The sequence below is a fragment of the Ricinus communis genome, chromosome 4 (genome assembly GCF_019578655.1).
Source record: "Ricinus communis isolate WT05 ecotype wild-type chromosome 4, ASM1957865v1, whole genome shotgun sequence".
NCBI classification, from domain to species: Eukaryota; Viridiplantae; Streptophyta; class Magnoliopsida; order Malpighiales; family Euphorbiaceae; genus Ricinus; species Ricinus communis.
The window spans coordinates 16,443,264-16,465,163 of record NC_063259.1 but is presented as its reverse complement, the minus strand read 5'-3'; the positions used below and the strand labels follow the sequence as shown (position 1 = coordinate 16,465,163).

Here is a 21,900-nt window from a genome sequence, read left to right as displayed (position 1 = left end):
AACACTATAAATTTAACAAAAAATATTTTTTAAAAAATTTTACACGATAAAAGAAATTATTTTTATTAATTTTAGTATATTTATATATTATTTTAATATATATAGATATATACTAATGTATATATAATTTATAGATAGTATAATATTAAATTAATAAATAATTTAATAATTAATATAAAGAATTAATACGATATTAGAAGTTGCGTGCATTGTATGCACTTGAAAAAGTTAATCCTTGAGAAATAGTATTACAAAAAAAAGTTAGTTTAGAGTCTTAATTAAAATATGTAAATGAATTAAGGGACTTTTAAAAAAAAATTCTTTCAATTGAATGTCATTTAGTTTAAAAATCAATTTCGTATGCTAGTTGAAATATGTTATACAATATTTTTGAAATAAAAACTTAATTAACAGTATTTTTGAAAGAAAATTTGTTGATAGTAAAAAAGATATTTTCGGCTCTTTTATGGTATTTGTGAAAGAATTCCATTAAATTTTACTATTATTTTTTTGAAATGAATAATATTACGAAATTATTTAATTTCTTTTGTGATGCAGAGGAAGTTTGAAAAAGTTCAATTAGGTCCCTAAATTTATGAAAACTGTCATTTTATCCCTTAAATTTAATTTTTTCTAGTAATTAGGTCCAAATTGATTTCAAAAAAGTAATTCCAACTGGATTATTCTCGATCCTAGCCTCGGATTCGCTGTCCTTCATCTCCTGAGACCCGAGAATGTAGTAACTTTTATCATAAAGTTTTTGATTTTTTTCTCGATATGTAGATCTAGAAAAGGGATGCTGATAGCTGCTCCCGATTTGTCGAAATTATGAGCACACAAATGCATTAACTAAATAGAGACAAATCATAGACATCAAGGATATAGCAAAAGGATATGTGAGTTGTGGAAACCACGCCTCGTAAGCTCAAACTTCGGTTACTAATTTAATGTGGGGGCCACTCCCGCTTGGGTTGAGGACTTCGCCTAATTGCATCGAGGACTTTGCTTGCTTGCATCGAGGACTTCGCCTACTTGGATTGAGGATTTTGCTTGCTGTTTGGGAACTACATCTATATGAATTGGGATCCATGCCTATGGAATTGGGAACTATGCCCGTCGAACTGGTGATTATAGAGATTTCTAACTACTTTCCATTCTATGAAACAATTTACCACTTCAGGTTAATTTAGTAATTTTCCACTTTTGGGTACTTAGATTGAAATTTTCCACCTCGGGGTGCAACTTGATTTTGTTTTAATGCCTTCCAAAAGCTATACTGGCATTTGGCCCATCCAGGGACTAAAATATAATTTTACTGAATCAGGGACCAAACTTGTAATTTTTTCAAAAATCCCCCCTTGGAGTGCCAATCGGGCTACTATATATCTTCTGCGAACTTGTACTAATTGTTTGGACTAAAACTCGATTTTAACAGGTTGTGGAGCTAAATGACATTTTTGCCCATTTCTTAGGACATATATATGGGCTTATGTCCATATTCTTTCCTCAACTTACCCATTTCCCTCACTTTTCTCTCTAAAGTTTCATTTTCTCTTTCTTTAATTTCTCACTCAATTCTTAACCATTTTCCACAAAATCAATCCCAAAATGGCAAGTTCATCTTCTAGATTCGCTGGACACATTCCAGTCACACCAAATTGGGAGTTTTCTGCTCTGATTCTCCACCAAAATGATCTTGGACACATGAAAGGAGAGAAGATTCATCTTTTAACAAAATTGAGCACTCATCGCGCTTTTTGAGCCGTCGGAGAGGTAATTTCTTAATTTAAACTTCGTTTCCTACAACTTAGAAACTTGGTATGCATGTTATTACTCGAAATACATGAAAAATTATGAACAACCATGAATTTTTAGGCCCATATAATGCAGTAAAAAGCCAAAAGAATTAACTCTATATTGAACCAATTAAAAATACAAAACCCCTATTATTTAAGAGGTCCTAGGCAGTTGCCTATGCAGATTGACATTGGAGCCGACACTCCATAAAAAGAGGTATTTATATGAAGAATCTTATCTACTTTAAGACTAAGATTTGCTTAATCAAATTGGTGATTATGCTATAAAATGTGGGTAGTTATACTTTAGGGTGTAGCCTCATGTTTTACTTTAGATTTCAGCCTCATGTTTCTAAATGCTATTGTGCTTAGATTCTAATTGGGTAGAACATAAAAAGGTTTTTAGTGATTTGTTGTAAATGAATGGGAGAATTTGAAGTATTCTTCAATTGTTGACGAATATATTTATTATATAATTTTGGTGTATATATTCATTTATCTAGTTGTAAATGGCATTGTAACATGAAGTAAATGAATTTTCTTTTAATAAATAATGCATAAAATTATATAAAAATCTTTTACAAATTTAAAGTTTATGTGTTTAATTGAAATAAAAATTTATTTAGAACTTTATATAATTAAATTTATAAAAATAGTTAATTAAATTAAAGAGTAAAGTTTAAAAAATAACCTTATGGTTTTGCGCTTTTATACTTGAGGGACAAACGTATTTTCCGTATCAAAGGAATAACATGTGACTCTTCTTTTAAGCATTTTTTAGGTACATCCAATATTTTTTATTTTTTAGATTGTAAATATTAATATTAATATAAATATTTGATAAAATAAATATTTTTAATTAATTTAGCATCCAATTAGATATTTTGTGATTATAAAAAATTGTTAATATATATATATATATATATTTAATTTTAATCAAATTTAAGAAATAATTTTTAAATAAAATTTTAATATATTTATAAATTATTTGATGCATTGTTAGATGCCACATTGCTTATAAATTATAAATACATGTAAAATTATATAAAAAATTATAAAAACATAAATGTATACCTAAAAAATACTAAAAAAATAAAATACGTAGTACTCCTTTGATAAAAAAGATATTTCCGTCCCTCAAGCTAAAAAGCGTCAAATCAAAAAATAGATTTTTGAATTTTACCTTAAATTAAATTTAACAAGATAGTTAGAATTTTCAAATGCATTTTGTATCATTAAGCTAATATATTTTATTAGATCAGAATATCTTTTTCATTTTATCAATTCTTTTTTTATTCTCATTCTTTCTCATATTTTATCTCTTTATGTATTTTCTTAAGAAAAATATAAATATCCCACTAATAAGGATTAACAATTTCATCTTGATATATATATATATATATAAATATCAAACATCAAAAGATATATAGAAAAAAGTATATTTCTAACAATCATCAATCATGTTAATATAACAGTAGATTATGATTTTGCAAGAAGTACTCTCCACTTGATGGTACTAAGCCACGTGTTTATTTAATAAACGTCTTTTGACAAATCCGATTATTTGAATGTGAAATTCAATTTTCTCATTCTCTACACAACTCCTAAAGAAGAAGAACTCTACACTCCTATAATGAGAAATCATATAACTCCTAAAAAAAATACATTAATCTTTATTTATTAAATTAGCTAATAGAGAAAAAGAAAAAGAAACCAGCAGTTACCTAAAGATGCGATCGACATCAAAAGATAAAATTTTAATAAAAAATAATTTTTTTCTTATTGTAATTTATTCCACATATCCATTTCATTTAAAATAAATTCTATAATTAGTCCTTCCATTTTAAAAAACATAGTCTATTTTAAATTTATATGTAGAATAAAAAACTTAGTTCTTCTTTTAGTTGACATCATTATTTTTACTATATTTTATTAAAGTACCCTTGTTAGATATCTTAAGTATCAACCATTCACATTATTTATTTTACACTTTCCAACTCATCCATTTTCGCTATGTGATTTGTATCTATTAAGTTTCAAATCAAAAGATTATTCAGCAAAAACTTATAGTTTTGAAGCAAGAAAGCAGAAATTTAATTTTAGATGATAAAACATATGTTAATAAATGAAAGGTATTTACTACTATTAGTTGTTTAATTAACGACAAAAGAAGAACGTGAACTATAATTTAGATCGGACGAAATTTACTTTATAATTAATTTCTATTTAAAATTCGAACAACTTAAATTTCTAAAACTTGTAGCCGTTGTTTTTGAATTCACGCTCTAAAGTTGTGCAAGTGAATTCATATTGGGATCGAAGAAAGTGTTTAGTTGGAGATTAAGGTATATATTATGTATAGATATTTAAGGTATTTTAGCATTTTAATTGTATGTTTTATGTATATAATATGTAGAAATATGTGTTTATTACTTCATTTAGTTTTATTATCTAATTTCAGGTGTTAATAGCCAAAAAGGAAAAATATGAGCTAAATACTCACAAACGGGCTTAAATAGAATTGTTGCTGCAAAGATTCAAAATTTAAAATGCGTGGACTACTAATCTCACAGGCCTAGTAGAATATATCAAGACCCAAGGAGAAAATTAATTAAATCTTTTATGTAATTATGAATCATTATTAGTTATTTACTTAAATTATGATAGTTAAGAGTTGTGGGAGATAACTCTTAGAAGTTTTGTACTTAGAGGAGGACTTTGCAAAAGAAATCTCTACCAGTAATGGAGATCAGTTACATAACATAACACATTCAGTTTGTATATTGTCTATTATTCCTCTATGTAATTCTCTACAATTCATCTTCCACAAACATTTTAATTTAGTTTTTCATTGTTCTTTTAATATCTAAGAAGTTTTTCAAGAAGCAAGAGTGATGACCAATCATCTTCCTACTTGAAGGATTCTAGATTTCGGAGGAGCTTTTATATATTATTTTTATGTCTTTCTATTTAACCATAATTACTATTGGATTAAATATGTTAGTTAGTTTCATAAATATTTAATGTATGAACTTTGTTATTTATTTGTTTGATGAATAATTTCTTTACTTTCATATCTCTATTAGTTTCATTTATTATTGTTAGTTGACCATCATATCGATTTAATAATAATATTTGTTATGAAATTTTTTAGGTTGAATGTATTAGAGATATTATCTTTATTTCAATCTACGTTGGTACATGAGACTTTAGTTGCATCATTAGTTGAGTGGCTAAAGAAAAAGACACATTACCGTCTCATTTATTAGATCTAGGCTTAAAGTAAAATAAAGAGATTGCTTATTAAATGGCTATACTAAATATTAGTTTTATCATATAGTCTTCATACATCATTAACCATTGTATATTTATTTTATAAAATTTTATTTCTCCGTAATATTAATTTAGAGTGTTTAGATTTATTTCCAGTGTTTTTGTGTGATAGTTAGTCTTTATAATAACTGCTCTACAGTTCTTTGTGAGATCGACCTCGCAGTGAACTTATCCTTACTATAGGAACGGTTCGTCCACTTGTAAGTATATATTGATAAACTTCATTTATTTAAAAAGAATAAAAAAATAGTGATGCTTTATTTTAATTAGCCCTTCTTTGATATCGCACCAATGTATAAGAATTTTAATATTATTTTATTAGATTAAAAGGTCCAAAAGGTAGATACTAATTATTTAAATCAAATTTAAAACTAGTTCAAGCCTAGTAAATTTGGCTAAGTCCATAGAAAAAGCCCATTTATTTTTTTATCCAAATTTTGAAATCCATGAATTTTGGCCCATACCTGGAGTTTTGACTCATATATAAATTTTCGGCCTACTATCCCGGAGGTGGTTCAATAATCCTTAAAAGATAAGCATAATTGACATGTGAAAAATAAAAAAAAAGTTATGTAATTTTAAGGCTCCACGGTAATGTAAAAAAAAAAACCTTAGAATCCATAATATTTTGAGGCTCCAAGTCAAAACAGAGTCTTAATATTTATATAATTCAGAGGCTCCAAATCCTTAAAATCCTACAATTCTGAGGCTCTGAATTAATTATTGAAGGAGAAGATGAAGAACTTAAAGAACTAAAAGAGGGATTCAAATTGGAATTATTTTAAAAATGTCCTTGATAGTAAGAGTTAATATTTTCTTTGCATTCTATTCTTCTTCATATGAGTGGAAAGAACTTCCGGACTTAAATTTTTTATATTTGATTCTTTTGAGAATCTCATTCATTAAAAAAATATAATAAAAAATTTAAATATAGAGGATGTACGGTATATAGATCTTTGATATATGATTTAGATTACACACATGTAAGCGAGATATTTATTTATTTCTACAATTCGTAAATCAAGCTCAAAAGCTGTAGATTCGGCTCATAATATTTTTATATTTAATTAATTAATTAAAATTAATTTATTAATTTAAGTCACATCTTTAATGGAAACGATCAACAATGGTGAATAAGAGGGAACTTGGTATAGGAGGGAGATTCAAAATAGTGGTTATCCTGAAACTCACTTCTCAATGGGCAGTTATGCAACTAGAATAGGTCGCGTGGAACAAAAGCAAGGAAGAGCTGTGATGAAGGGACACGATTAATCACACGGACAAAATTGAATCAAGCAAATGCTTTGTATTTCCAGATATCAAAATCGAGCCTTCATTGTACTCATTGTTTACAAGCAATCAAATTTCAGCTTTATATCCACTTCCTATAAGCAAATCAAATAATTAATTTTAGCCAATTGGATATCAAACTAACTGCGGTAAAGGAATTTGAGCATTCACAATCATATGAAAGTTAAAAAAAGTGCAATTATTAATTCATAATGGTTTGTGTACGACACACGTGACATCCTCAAACCAAAAATATTGCTAACAATATTTTTTTATTAATTTATTTTTATATGTATTTAATATAGTGAGTTAAATTTTTATATATAAAAATAAAGAATTACATGTACTATTCAAGTCTCGAGCTTTCAATATTACTAGTCGTTTATCCGTACGTTACATAATCGTTATTATTATATGATTATAAAATTAAATTTATAAATAAAATTTAATAGAATTTTTAGTATCTAATATTTATACATAATATTTTAAAAATAATAGCAAATTAGAGATTTTTAATTTTTTTAATATTTTAATATTTTAAAATTTTATTAATGTACTTATTTAAAAATTATTCTAAGAATATTTATTAATTTATTAATTATAATATTATATAAATTAATATTATCAATATAATTGATATTAGTATTTTTTAGAATTAGAAATTATTATATAATTTATTTAATTAAAAAGTTAATTTATAATTAATATATTTTATCTTAGGATTGGAATCAATGTTTAATTAGAAATGTAATTTTTTAATTAATAAATTAATAGAAAAAATCATAAAATTTATATATATATATATATATATATATTAATTTCTAAAATTTTAAATTTTTTAATATTTGTGCTTAATTCTTGATACATATGATTTTTATTTTTACATGTATACCATTTTTGATATATGGGATTTAAACTTATGTTTGATTTTATAGTTTTTTTTCTATTATTTTATTAATTAATAAGTTACATTCCTAATTAAACACTCATTTTAATCCTAAAAAATAACATATTAATAATAAATGAGTTTTCTAATTAGATAATGATTAGTTTTCTAAGTAGATAATGATTAGTTTTTTAATTAGATAATAATTATTCTAAACAATATCATACTAATTATATTTTAATATTATATTAACTAATAAATTAATTTTAAATTAGATAATGATTCTAATTATAGAAAATAAAATTTTTAAATATTATATTTACTAATGAATTAATTTTTAATTATATAATAATTTCTAATTCTAGAAAAATAATAATATTAATTATAATGATAATTTATATAATATTAGAATAAATAAATAAATATTTTAAAAATAATTTTTATATTGTTTCACTATTAAAATTTTAAAAACAATTAAAGACATTTAAAAATAGTTAGTTTGCTATTATTTTTTAAAGTATTATAAATTAATATCAAATATTAAAAAATTTATTAAATTATATCTATAAACTTAATTTTTTAATCAAAATAATAATTACGGCCGTGCAATGCATGGGTAAACGATTGATATATATTAATTTTTGAGACCTCAATTTTTTGATATGTTTGCCTAATTTTGACAAGTAATTTTTTTTTTTTTTAACATGTGTACTATTTTTGACACATAAAGTTTAAGCTTATGTGTAATTTTATATTTTTCTATTAATTTATTAATTAATAAATTACATTTCTAACTAAATACTAATTTTAATCTTAAACAATAGAATATTAATTATATTTTAATATTATATTAACTAATAAATAAATTTCTATCGGATAATGATACTAATTCTATTCTAAGAAATAGTATATTAATTATATTTTAATATAATATTAATTAATACATCAATCTTCAAATTAGATTAATTTTATAAAATAATATTTTTAATAATATTTTTAATATTATATTCAACAATAAATTAATTTTTTAATTATATAATAAATTTTAATTTAAAAAATAATAATATCAATTATATTGATAGCATTAATTTATATAATATTAAAATTAATTAATAAATATTTTAAAATAATTTTTATATTATTGTACTAATAAAATTTTTAAAAAATTATGAAAGACATTTAGATATAATTAGTTTACTGTTTTTCTAATTTTATAATCAAAATAATGAGAACACAACACACTGATACACGACTAGTTACATATAAACTTAAACTCTATGTGTCAAAAATAAATACACATACCAAAATAGTAATCCTATGTGTTAAAAATATATATATATATCTCAACAAAGTTTAAGTGTCAGAAATAAATAAATAAATAAATATATATATATATATATATATATATATATATATATATATATATATAGTAATTAGATTTTTCTATGATTCTTATACACTTGTTCTTTTTTTATACGATTTTTGTATATTGCTTGAAGAATATATTCTTGGCTTATCTTTTGAAAAATAAATAAAAGAAAATATACCTATTTATTTTACTTTACAAAAGGAATATTTGACATTCATGTCATATTGGATTTCTTTTCCTTGCTTGCTGAATGTTCATATCTTGAGATGACATAAGAAATTGCAAAGAATAAATTAAAAATAATTGCAAAGAGAATTCTTTCCTCCTCTCCCTTTCATTGATATATATATATAATATATAAATGAGGAAGCTAATTCAGCATCATATCATATCATATCATTTTCATTTCCTTCAAATCTACTGCTAGACTCCATTTTCATATCTAAAGATGGCAACTAAACCTCATTACGAGGGTCGCAATGATATAGAAGAATTGAAGGTTAGGCAATTCTCTTTTATATAATTTCTTAAACCAACTAGTATTTACTTTAACTGTAGTTGTTGGACTGTCTTTTTTCTCAGATTATTTCTCTTTTATGTTGAACTCAGTTATGTTTTAATATGAACCCTCTTGAAACTTTAGTTTCATGTCAAATTTCTCTTTATAATTTTTCATATTTGAGTTTGGCCGTTAAGATCTTAGTTTAGTCCCTTTTTGCCTCCTAATCTCTAAAAGAAATTTTCGTATAATTACTTTATAAATTTAACATTCATCATTTTTCTTAGCTTTGTAATAGAAATATATTTTAGTGTCCTTTCAAGATTTCTGGATTCATCAGTATAAATAATAAATAAGAAGAAATAAAAAAATGGGTATTTTTTAGTATATTTTATTTTTTTTAAGAAATAAAAATATGAATTTCACATGCATAGTACTATTTTAATAATTCAAGTAGAAAACAGTGTGGTATTGTTTAATATTAATTAATTTTCTTAATTAATTCTCAGGATTCAAAAGGATGGTTGCTTAAGCCAGGAGCACTTAATATTGTATGGGGTAACGACAACCGTTATTGGAGCATGCCAACTGGGTCTGGGACTAGGTGAGCAAATCATGCATTCTCTTAATATTCTCTGGTTTTTAATAATATGCAAAAACATTTTCTTTAAATTCTCTTAATTTTTTCAATTATCTAATTGAGTATAAAATTAGAATATTCCTAAATCCTTAATTATTTGAATTATAATATAATTTGAACAAGAGAAGAAAAATTTCCAATTAGAATAAAAAAGTAAATTAATAAAAATACTTTTTGTTCAATATATAATTCAATTGAAATAAGAGTGGATAATTTCTTTTGAGAAAGAACTATTCTTTCATTCATTCAAATATTAACGACAAGAATCAAAGTGTAATATTTGAAATAGGAAAAGAGTGTAATGGTAATTATGCTTTCTTATTTTTCCTTTTGATTTTTTGCAATTTCTCCTTGAAAATACTCAATTGGTCAATAAGTAAAGAAGAACTGGACCTTCTTAAAAGTTTACAGAAATCAAATGTGTTTTCCTACATTGAAGTGTTAATTTGAATATGTTTCTATCAAGTTATGATTAATAGTGGACCGCTTTTTAGTACAAAATAAGGATTATTCAACATAATTATATAGTGGATATACATATATTAAAAAATATTAGTATTAAATAATGAAATATGCGTAAATTACTTAACACTGGAATAAATATACTTTAACTTATATTTTTATTCTAGTGTATACAATTGAATTGGAGTAAATCTTTTCCTTAAGTAGTAATTTACACCCTCATACAATAAAAATAACTAACAGTAATATTTTGTATTCTTAATATTGTCTTTTAGATGGTAAATTGCCTTGCAATGCAGGCAGGAAGAAGCGGCGAAGCTGTTGCAAGTGTGTTGGCTAGAAGTGACAGGGTCAACCAAGAACCCCCTATCCAAAGGCAAGAAGTATGGAATAAGCTTTACAATAGAGTTGATGGATGGAGCCTTTGGCTGGCATGGATGCCCTGTTTTTATGATGGCTAAAATAGGTAAGAAAGGAAAATACAGGTGGCAAAAGAGTGACTTGTCAAGCCTTCCTAAAAACCAAAAACTTGAAATCCCACTTAAGACTAGTGAAAACAAGTACCCATTTACCATTGATGTTAATCCTAGTGAAGATGATCCTGTGCTCTACTTTGGGTTATATGAAGTATGGACTGGAAAATGGAAGGGTGGTTTGAACATTTACCAGGCCAAGATTGAGGAGATTTCATCAACTTAATTACCTTCAAGAACCATTCCTAGTTTTATTAATTATACAATAATGATGATGGAACTTTCTATTGTCCAAACAAGGAATTTGAGAATAGAAAGAGGAAAAGGGTGTATGTATCTTTAATCTACTTGTTTATTGTCTTGCAATTATTAAATGAATGCCTTATGAACATCTAATGAAAACTGAAATCAACACTTTTTGTATTGAATTAATGAGTCTGTGGGTGTGTTGAAAAGATTATGAATAATAACTAATGGTTTTAAATGTCCATTTGCCCCATGAATTTTGTTGGCATTGGCCATTTAATCAGTGAGGTTAATATCGAGTGATTGTGGACATGCCACAAGTGCGAGGTATCTAAATTCATATATATATATAACCTTAAGCAGAGACAGAGAGAGAGTAAAATGTGATGCCACGTATGAAAAAATCTATCTAGAAAATTAAATAAACAATATTTTTAAAAACTAAATAATAAGATAAGATAAAAACAAATTTATTTTTATAAGTCCTACTATTTTACTTAAATACAAATTGTACGTAGCTTGACCAACGTACTCCTTTTATATTTTTTTTCTTCATTTTGGATGGTAGAGTTTTACTTTTTAATATTTATATTCATTATTTTTTCATATATTATTTTAAGATTTATTCTTTTTTTTTTTTAAGTGAAAGGATTCGTTCTGCTTTTTATCTTCTAATACGGTATATAAAATCAATCTTATTTTCTTTCAAGTTTGATCAAATTGTATAGTTTAACATTTGAATACATTATAGTAATAAATGTTCAAATTTATGTACTCAGTCAATAGCTTAAATTATATTTTTCTGTAGATTTTTTTTTTCTTTTGAAAAATAATGCTATTACAAATTCAAGAGCTGTCTAAGCAATGCTAACCGATGCTTCTAAAATTCTCTTATTTAATAGTTCCATACAAGTAACTTAGAAGAAACATGCAAGACTCCATCAACATATCTTCTATTTAGATTATAGAGGAAGATATAATTAGTGCATGAACAACCCAATTGGAGAGGAGAATATGAATTACAAAAAAATTCCTACTGCCGCATATAATGTATTCTTATTTTATATAACATGTTATTGATTAATATTTTCATACAATATAAAACTAACTAAAAAATTTTATTTATTACGATAATTTTTTTATATTTCTTATATGTAATTATGCGATTTAAAAAATACATAAAATTCAAATTTAATAAATAAGTTCAATACTATAAGCCTAGGCAACAAAATTAGTTATTGCTAATCGTTTACGCATGCGTTGCACAACCAATTATTATTTTGATTATAAAATTAAATTTATAGATACAATTTAATTAATTGTTCAATTTATAATATTGGTTTATAATAATTTTAAAAATAATAGCAAACTAACTATTTTTAAATTTCTTTAATTTTTTTAAATTTTTTATATTATTATATTAATAAAATATTATTTATTAATATTATTTTTAAAATATCTATTTATTAACTCTAATATTATATAAATTAATACTATCAATTTAATTGATGTTACTATTTTTCTAAAATTAAAAATTATTGTATAATTAAAAATTTAACTTATTAGTGAATATAATATTTATTTTTTATAATTAGAGTTATTATCTAATTAGAAAACTAATTTGTTAGTTTATATAATATTAAAATATAATTAATATGCTATCTTTAAAATAATCATTATCTAATTAGAAAATTAATTTTTTAATATTATATTATTTCTTAGAATTAGAATGAGTGTTTTATTAGGAATGTAACTTATTAATTAATAAATTAATAGAAAAAAATAATAAAATTACACATAAATTAAATTTTATGTGTCAAAAATAGTACACATGTTAAAATAAAAATTTAATGTGTCAAAAATTAAATACATGTGTTAAAAAAAATTTTAAATCTCAAAACTTAATATATAAAAATGAGTGGTAGGCAAGGATGGAGTAGATTTTAGACTTGGACTATATATGTATTTGGGCTTGGGCTAAAAATATTTTTTAATATTAATAAATTGAAATTTTTTTAATAAATATTGAAAACAGCACATTTAATATTAATTATACAGTATTTTAAAATTTATTTCAAAGATATCGATATTCATAAAAGAAATTTCAAAATATCAGCTTCCATTCTGTAACAAAAATCTTCAAAACAAAGAAAAAATCAACAAAGATCCAATAAAAACAAATAAATAACAAGTATGTTATTTTTTAGTTTATTTTTGCATAAAATTAATATTTTTATTTATTTACTGTCATATTATGATATTGTCTTTACAACATGTTGATATTTTACTTATTTTTTATTTTTTATTTTGTATCACAAATCAATATTATTTCTGGATTTTTTCTTTACCTTTTTTTTTAAAATTTAATCTTTTAAAATCAACTCGAATTGATTAATCAACTTCAAAATTCTTATATATGTGTTGATTTCATCAATGTTAGTTAAAAATTTATCAAAACAAATAAAAAACTTGGTGAAGAGAGATAAAATAAAATTATGATATCTATAATTTTATTTAGAAATTTGAAATTGATCTTTTTCTTTTTTGATTGTTTCAGTATAGTTATTGACTTTAGCTTCAAAATCGATTCTAAAAGAAATGTTTCATTAATTTACTTATTATTTATTTGTTTTTACTAGATGTATGTTGATTTGTTCTTTGTTTTGTAATTTTTTTGGGCTGATGAAGAAGTTATTTTTGAAACTTATTCCAAGAGTTTCAATATTTTTAAAATAAATTTTAGAACACTGTATAATAATCTATATAAAATATACTATTTTCAATATTTCTGAGATTTTTCCATAAATTTATAAATGAAGTTCAATCTATCAAAGAAATATTAACTTTTTGACCAACTGATATCGAGGGATCAATAACCCAAACATCTCAAAATATTGAAGTTAAGCAAAAGCTTTTTATTTTATTAAAAAATCAAGATGCAATCACTAGAATTGCTCCGAGATGAATTGATACTTTTAGGAAATTCTAAGAAGAAAAGACAATTGGGATAACTCTTGGACAAACTCTTCTACCACATCTATTCGACAATAACTATCAATTAAGATGGGATATTTTGCTATCTCAAAAAGATTGAACTCCATTTCCTCCTTATCAACCTTGAGAATCAACTTGTCATTTTTGACATCAACAATTACTCCAGTAGTTTCCAAAAATGGTCTTCCTAGAATAAAAGTAATCTATGTATCCTCTTCCATCTCCAATATCATAAAATCAATAGGGATAATAAATTTTCCTACTTGCATTAGAATATTCTTCATTACTCTAATGGGATACATCATTGAACCGTTGTTGGCTTTGGATCACTAAGTCCCTATTTCCTGCAAATAAACAAAGGTACTAAATTAATACTAGTACCAAGATCACATAACACTTTATCAGATTTAGCATCACCAATTGGAATTGTAATTGAAAAACTCCCTGGATGTTTAAGTTTAAGTGGTAATTTATTCTGAATTACTCCATTGCACTTTTAAGTAACCGTGATTAATAATTCTTTAGACTCGCTTCTTAGCCAAGATATCTTTCAAGAACTTTGCATATGATGACATCTATGTCAAAGCTTCTACAAGGGAATATTAATATTAAGTTGCTTAAATACAAAAAATCTCCTTATCTTGCTTTTACTTTTGGAGTCGCTACGGAAACAGTGTTGGAAGAACATATGGCTTAACCTCTAGTTGCTTGGTCACCTTCTCTTTATCACTATCCTTGTCCTCTATTGGTTATGCGTCTATTTTTTAAAGACTCGAACATCTAATTGACCTCTTCTAATGAAGCATAAAAGTCATTAATCCATTTACCTTAAAGCTGAACTCAAGCTCATCCTTCTCACCATTCAACTTCAAAATGCTAAAGAACAATAGAGTAGGAGGGATGTATGCGTTGGGTTGAATTAGACAAAGAGATTTAATCCAACATTTGATAAATATGCTTCAACCTCTACGAGCACCCCAACCTTTCTAAGAAGTGGCGAACTTCCCTTATGGTAATTCACATACCATTTGCATACAATACAGTCTCCGGACGATAATATACTAATGGAGGCCGAGGCAGCCATACACATCAACTATCTAAAGGAAACAATTCTGACCTTCAAAGGGGTTATTGTTGTGCTTGGAAATTAAAAGATGGCGAGAGAGTGCTATCTTATTGCGCTCAAAGGAACATGCTAAGTGCTTCCTGTTGAGACATTAATGCGTTAGATGGTCTAGCAAAAATAGAACTAATCAGAGAGTTAAGAAAATTCTATTTAGGCGAAGACCCAAAGAAAGCAGTGTAGGTCAACACCAAGTTGTTTGATCAAGTAATACAAAGTATAGAGCAAGTACTAACTGAGAAAAGGCATATATTTGCTAGCTCGCAATAAGAGATAGTTGGTATTGATCCTAGTATAATCTCCCACCGATTGAATGCTAATACAAGCTTTAACTTGATCAAGTAAAAGAAGAGAAGCTTTACTCTTGAAAGGTAGATCGCATCATTGAAAAGTCAATAAGATGCTGAAGGTTGGGTTTATCAGACTGATTAATTATCCTGATTGGGTAGCAAATATAGTTTTGGTTAAGAAACCAAATGGAAGGTAGAGGATGTGTATAGATTTTACAGTTCTGAATAAGGCTTACCCAAAAGATAGTTATCCTCTTTCCAATATTGATCAGCTAGTGGATTCAACAAGTGGCTATGAGGTATATAGTTTCATGGATGCTACCTAAGGATACCATCAGATCAAGATGTTCAAATCAAATAAGGAGAAGGCCTCTTTTATCACTAAAGTAGGCACCTTCTACTACACAGTAATGCCCTTTGGTTTAAAGAACGCTAGAGCAACACACCAAAGATTGGTCAACACTATGTTCAAAGATTATATTGGTATAACTATGGAGGTATATGTAGATGATATGATCATCAAGTTGGCTAAGGTTGAGGATCATGCTAGAGATCTAAGAGAAGCATTCAACATCTTAGAGAAATACCAGCTTAAGTTAAACCCTGACAAGTGCGCTTTTAGTGTCAAGGTTAGGAAATTCTTAGGATTCCTGATTTCACAGAGAGGGATAAAGACCAATCCTGAGAAAATTAATGTAATAATAAAGATGAGACCACCAAGCAGCATTAATAAAGTGCATAAGTTGAATGGTATGGTAATTGCTCTTGGCCGGTTCATCCCTTGCTTGGCTAGAAGATGTTTGTCGTCCTTCAGAACTTTGAAGAATGTTAAGAACTTCGAATGGATAGAAGAATGCTAAAAAGCCTTCGAAAGGATGAAAAGGTTCTTAAGCTCGCCACCCCTACTCAGCAGACCTTTAAGTAAGGAGAACTTGTATCTATATCTGGCAGAGAAAAAGGAAACCATCACATATGTCCTTGTTAAGGAAGATGATGGAGAGCAGAAACCCATATACTATACAAGTAAAGTATTGAGAGGGGCAGGAACCAAGTATTTACTTCGTAAATCTTTTGCCCCTAGAATGAAAGTATTATTATTTAACTCACATTTTAAACTTTCCCCAGGAAAGATTAGATCAAAATGGAACGGTTCCTTCGAAGTAATAATGGTTTTCAATCATGGTGCCGTCGAATTACGTAACATTAAGACCCAAGAACGATTTAAAGTTAATGGTCATCGCTTAAAGCCATATTATGAAGGAATGACCTATGGACATGAAGTGGAGTGCATGGAAGCACCACCAAATTGAAACAACCTTTGTCAATGTCTAGCTATAGACAATAAATTTAGTACTTGTATAATACATATTTTCTATTTTTATTATTTTAATATTTAATTTAAAGTATTCTCTTGCTTTGTTTTTAGGAACCTGCAAGAGATTCAAATATCCGAGGGCATACATGATCATCAAGTACAATAGAGGAAATTTATGTGGTAACACTTAATTTATTATTCAATATTGTGCTTCAAGTATTTATAAGATTATGTGTATTACATAAAAGTCATTTAGTTGATGATCATTTCTTAATAAATTTACGACTTTTGTTCAAAATTTTTGTAAACCTTTATTTTTACTTTAATAACTACTTAATTACATGTGTTGACTACTTAATAACCCATATGATATATTTAGGAACAATTAAAACCCCTTTAAAAAGTTTTATTTTTGAGCAAGCCACGTTGCAGTAATGAATTTTCACACGGGCCTATAGTAGAAGCATGATAGGGATGACATGGGCCTGAAGCAGCCAACAGCAGAGCTAGCCGCAGGTCGTGGGACTCCTCGCAAGTGAGGCAGCCGCGACACCTAAGCACTTGTGTGCGCACTGCGAGTCGCGGAGGGACCACGAGCTACGGGGGAAGCCACCTGCGAGGAGGATAGTCACAGAAGCACGTGCAAGGCCGAAGCAGGCCTCGACCTCACGGGCCAGCCACGAGCCACGACTCCCTCCAACAGGACGTCACTCGCGCCTCGTGGATGACGCCGCGAGGTGCACAGTAGCGGCACCAAGGCACACATCGTGACCTCGCGGCACATCCACCAGGCGCGAGCGGCACACCCCTCCTAAAAAAAGTTTAATTTGAAATGTATTAGGATTCAAAGTTGTTCATCTTCCACTAAACACAACAACTTAAAGGTTTCTAATTACAGTTCAAACATAATCCTCCCAAACCCTAACCCTCACATATAAATATATTCTTTTTTCTCTCTCATATTACCTTTCTCCATTTACATCACTACCATCATCCCCTCTTCATTGTTGATTTTAGCTTTGTAATAAGTTTTTACTTTTGGATTGTTTTTACGACTTTACTATCTAGTTATCGTAGGACATTTATTTTTAGCTACCTTAGGATTTTTTTATGCATTTATTTTATAATAATAACTTTTTGATTATGTTTTATTTATGATATTCTATTTTAGCTAATGAGCTCTTATCAATGATGGTTCTCTAAGTTTATTTAAGGTATATATGGGTGATGATTACTTCTTGCCAATAGTGACTTAAATGGCACTCCAATTTTTAAAAGAAGTATTCTATCTTTTTCTCCTTTGTGTGTTTCTTTTATGTTTAAGACATTGAGGGCAATGTCTAAAATAAGTGATTGGGGGAAAGAATTAGAATAATTCTTTTATATATGCCAAGTATTTAGTAACTTTTGACTAGTTTTTGTAAAAAAATTTAAAATATTCTATACTCAACTTTTTGTTATTATTCTATACTAAAGAATCAATGAAAAAATGCTATTATGATAAATCTTTGAGTTCTTGAATTGATTTTTAAGCACATATATGAATATGAACTCATGAGTTGATTGCACTTAAATGATCAAGTGTTTATCTTTTACATAAGGACATGAGTAGTTTAGCAACATGCTATGTTTGTGGAAAATGATATGGGTAAGTTAAAAGCTCTAAGTAAATAATTCTACTCTGCTAATTTTAGTTGCTGAGTAACCGAAGATCTTCATGACCAATGTTGATTTTTGCATAAAAAGGCAATTGAAATTATGAGTATGCAAAGCATCTTGATTTTTATTTTGTTGAGTAACTAGGTGCATTCATTACCATGTTTGTATTTGGGTAAAAAAGCATAACATCTCAAGAAAGAAAGAAGCCCCCAAGTATCAAGTAAAATTTAAGGGGTGGAAGAAAAGAAAATTCAAGAAAAAAAGGACTTGCAAAGCAAGTGAGAAATGTAAATGCCTATTGATCTCTTATTTGAACATAAAGGTTTTACCTCTTGAATAAGGTTATTATAATTTGGATTGTGCATTATAATTATATTCATTGATAATGAGTTAGGCTATTTATTCTGTAACATGTATAGATGGTAAATACTTGAGTTTTTTTACTAACTATGATTGAGTTTACATTTTTTAAAAAATTCTTATGATTCAAGTTTTCTTTGGTTTGCATAATTTCTGCATTAGTGAGATTCTTTTGAATAGTACTTTTGAGCTGGGTATAGATTGCTTTATTGATTTTTGCAACGATTAATTCTTAAGTTGCTATTTACTCAAGGACACGTAAAAGTTTAAGCGTGGGGGTATTTGATCGGTTCAAATTGTATATAAATATTTAAGGGTATTTTAGAGCTCTAATGGTATTTCTATATATAATATGGTGAAAATATATTTTTTACTTCACTTTAGTTTTCTTGTCTAAATTCAGGAAATAATCGCCAAAGAGGAGAATTTGAACTAAAAACACACTAATAGGCCTTAAATGGATTGCGGTTGTAAGAGGCTTGGAAATCAGACACGTGGGCTATCAATAGCTTGGGACTAGCCGAATTTCTTAAGGCCCAAGAATAGAGAATTAAGTAGTTATGATATAATTAATGGATAATTATCTTTTAAGTTGTTTACTTTGTTTAGGACAGTAAAAGATAACTATAGGAGTTATGTGCTAAGAGAAGAACTCTAAAAACGAGATCTCTATAAGAAGTAGAGATTAATTAAAACAAGAAGGTTCTTCTACTACTATTCTCTTTGGAGAAAGGCTTCTACTATCTCCTACATCTAGTTAGTTTTGCTGCATTATTTTTTTCAAAAATCAAAGAAGCTTTTTAAACACGTGGAGAGAGAGGATCAATCTTCTTTATTCCTTGAAGGGCCTTTGGATTTTGAGGGAGTTTTAATTTTCTGTTTTATGTATCTTATGTCTTTCTATTTAATTACAATGATCGTTGGATTAAGTATGTTAGGCTAAGTTCCTTAAGTGTTTAGTTTGTCTTTTTACTTATGTATGAACCTTATATATTATGAGTTTAATGAATGATTTCTTTGTCTTCATATATGTATTAGTTTTATCTATTATTATTGGTTGACCATCATATCAATTTAGTAGTAATATTTGTTATGAAAATCTTTAGGTTAAAAGTATTACAAACATCATATTTACTTTAATTTATGTCGATATAAGAAAGCTAGGTTGCATTATTAGCTTGAATAACTTAGGGAAAAGGCACATCACCATCTCATTTGCTAGATTTCGACTTAAGAAAAATAAGAAAATTATTAAGTATAAGCTAGATTAAATGTTATTTTATTATATAGTTCACATTAATCATTCTAGTTGCATATTTATATTCTAGTTATTTAATTTTTTTATAAACCTTAAGATCATTTTCAAAACATTGGTTTAGAGTGTTTATATTTATTTTTAATATTTTGTGCAATAGTTAGTCTTTATAATATATGCTCTATAATTTCTTGTGAGATCGACCTCGTGGTGGACTTGCCCGAACTATCATTCGGTTTGTATACTTGCAAGTATTAATTTAGACACATCAATTTTATTTAATGTATTTCAGCAAGAATTTTAATTTTTTTAAAATCCTTTTACTAATTTTGTAACTTTAACTTTTAAATATTCAAATAGCTAACTAATATTTAAATATTAAAAATCACTAAAAAATTATTACAAGTATATTAAAAATTTGTGACTAAAAATATATAAGATTCAAAACCTAAACTTTCATAAGATATTATTAAAAGGTAACAATTATATTAAAGAGGTAAATTATAGGGTATTAAAATTTTGTATATACACTCTCATGGATTTAATTTTCTTCTATTTCTAATTTCTTTTTTTTTTACAATCTTTTGTAATTATATAATTTTCTAATAATATTTTAATATTTTCTATATTTTCTATATTTTCTATATAAAAATTAGAAAAAAAAGTTGATAATTGACATATTGCTTTTTTTTTTTTGTGTAATATCATGTACTAAATAAAAACCAATGTTTCATATTTGTACTTCTTGGTTATGATAAAAGTTTTATAATTTAATATTATTATGATTTGGACCACTTTCAAAAATTCAGGAGGTTGTTGTACAAGCTACTCTTGTATTTAAAATTGCTTATTGGCAGGTTCTTTTTTGTGAGAAAGTATTTCTTCTTAGATGATTTTTGTCCAGGTTCTGATTGACTTTAAAGAGGAGGGAATTATCTCCTTCTTTGGGCTTTATACCCACCTGATCCTGCACATCAAAAACTTATGTTTACTTGTCATTCACCCACTAGTATCCAAGCCTACAAGTTCCCTGGAACGAGAAGATTACATCAAAAGTATTTTAAACTCATTTTAAATAACTACATCATATCTTTGTTGAGCAAACTTGTTCATTTATACACAGTAGTAAGACCCGTTTTTTGAGATAAGGACAGTAAAACTGGTGGCTTGGTTCACGTTTGTTTAAAATAAAGTTATTTTATCTTGTTCTAAAATGAATTTAGAACCACTTTTCTGTAGATCATCTTCCTTTTTAAACTCTTCTACCTCTGACTCCTCAAGCTCCAAAGATTTGGTAAATAATGAAGAAATCACTATTGAAGATTTTACAAAGCATATTGATGATTGGAAAATACCCAATATTCAAAAGAAGCAAATTTATGAGTTTTCAAAGTTTCTAATCTTCAAAACAGATTTTACCATCAAAACTGAAGAAAGTAATATCCAAATTTCAAAGCCTTTCGAGGAAATCTATCTTCTAAATCTAAAAATCTTTCAGAAACATAAAGAAAAAGATTACAAATACATCCACGTAGGTCTTGTCTAGGTAGGAATGAAACCCCTTACCAAAGAAGGATTGGATACTTCCATCTTAGCAGTCTTTAGGGATGCTAGGTTTACAAATTTTAATGATGCCCTGTTAGGCACTGTTAAGTCAAGTCTAACAAAGGACCTATCAGTTTCAATTGTTTCCCAAAAATTACAATTTCTTTAAATGATAAAAATATTTTTAAGAGTATTATTCTCCAGATTAAAACGCAGAATTACAAAATGCTTGAATGATATATCTCGATAGCTTTGATTTTCAAAATATATTACAAAGCCATGATTTCTACTTTTGGTTCAAAACATAAGCTTCATTCACCAAAAGGAGAAACCTTATTCCTCCAAATAGACCTCTCTAAAGCCAA

General features: G+C 26.6%; 2 protein-coding genes across 2 annotated transcripts; both read left to right on the top strand.

The window, feature by feature from the left end:
- The first annotated feature begins 9,021 nt into the window (after nucleotides 1-9,021).
- Nucleotides 9,022-11,176, top strand: LOC8274799 (protein PHLOEM PROTEIN 2-LIKE A9). The gene is made up of 3 exons (XM_002524075.4): nucleotides 9,022-9,173; nucleotides 9,683-9,777; nucleotides 10,575-11,176. Exons 1-3 carry the CDS (start codon nucleotides 9,123-9,125, stop codon nucleotides 10,972-10,974), a joined length of 546 nt encoding a protein of 181 aa, XP_002524121.2. The 5' UTR covers nucleotides 9,022-9,122; the 3' UTR covers nucleotides 10,975-11,176.
- A 4,716-nt stretch (nucleotides 11,177-15,892) lies between these two features.
- LOC125369847 lies at nucleotides 15,893-16,711 on the top strand. Its single transcript, XM_048373118.1, has 3 exons — nucleotides 15,893-16,151; nucleotides 16,353-16,424; nucleotides 16,527-16,711. Exons 1-3 carry the CDS (start codon nucleotides 15,893-15,895, stop codon nucleotides 16,709-16,711), a joined length of 516 nt encoding a protein of 171 aa, XP_048229075.1.
- The last annotated feature ends 5,189 nt before the right edge of the window (nucleotides 16,712-21,900 follow it).

Excerpts from the sequence above, each read along its gene's own strand:
- LOC8274799 (XM_002524075.4), top strand. The coding sequence starts at position 9,123 with ATGGCAACTAAACCTCATTACGAGGGTCGCAATGATATAGAAGAATTG. Across the intron at positions 9,174-9,682 it reads ATGATATAGAAGAATTGAAG|GATTCAAAAGGATGGTTGCT; the intron begins GTTAGGCAATTC and ends ATTAATTCTCAG. Across the intron at positions 9,778-10,574 it reads CCAACTGGGTCTGGGACTAG|GCAGGAAGAAGCGGCGAAGC; the intron begins GTGAGCAAATCA and ends CTTGCAATGCAG.
- LOC125369847 (XM_048373118.1), top strand. The coding sequence starts at position 15,893 with ATGGAGGTATATGTAGATGATATGATCATCAAGTTGGCTAAGGTTGAG. Across the intron at positions 16,152-16,352 it reads TAAAGTGCATAAGTTGAATG|AGAAAAAGGAAACCATCACA; the intron begins GTATGGTAATTG and ends TATATCTGGCAG. Across the intron at positions 16,425-16,526 it reads GAAACCCATATACTATACAA|GAAAGATTAGATCAAAATGG; the intron begins GTAAAGTATTGA and ends AACTTTCCCCAG.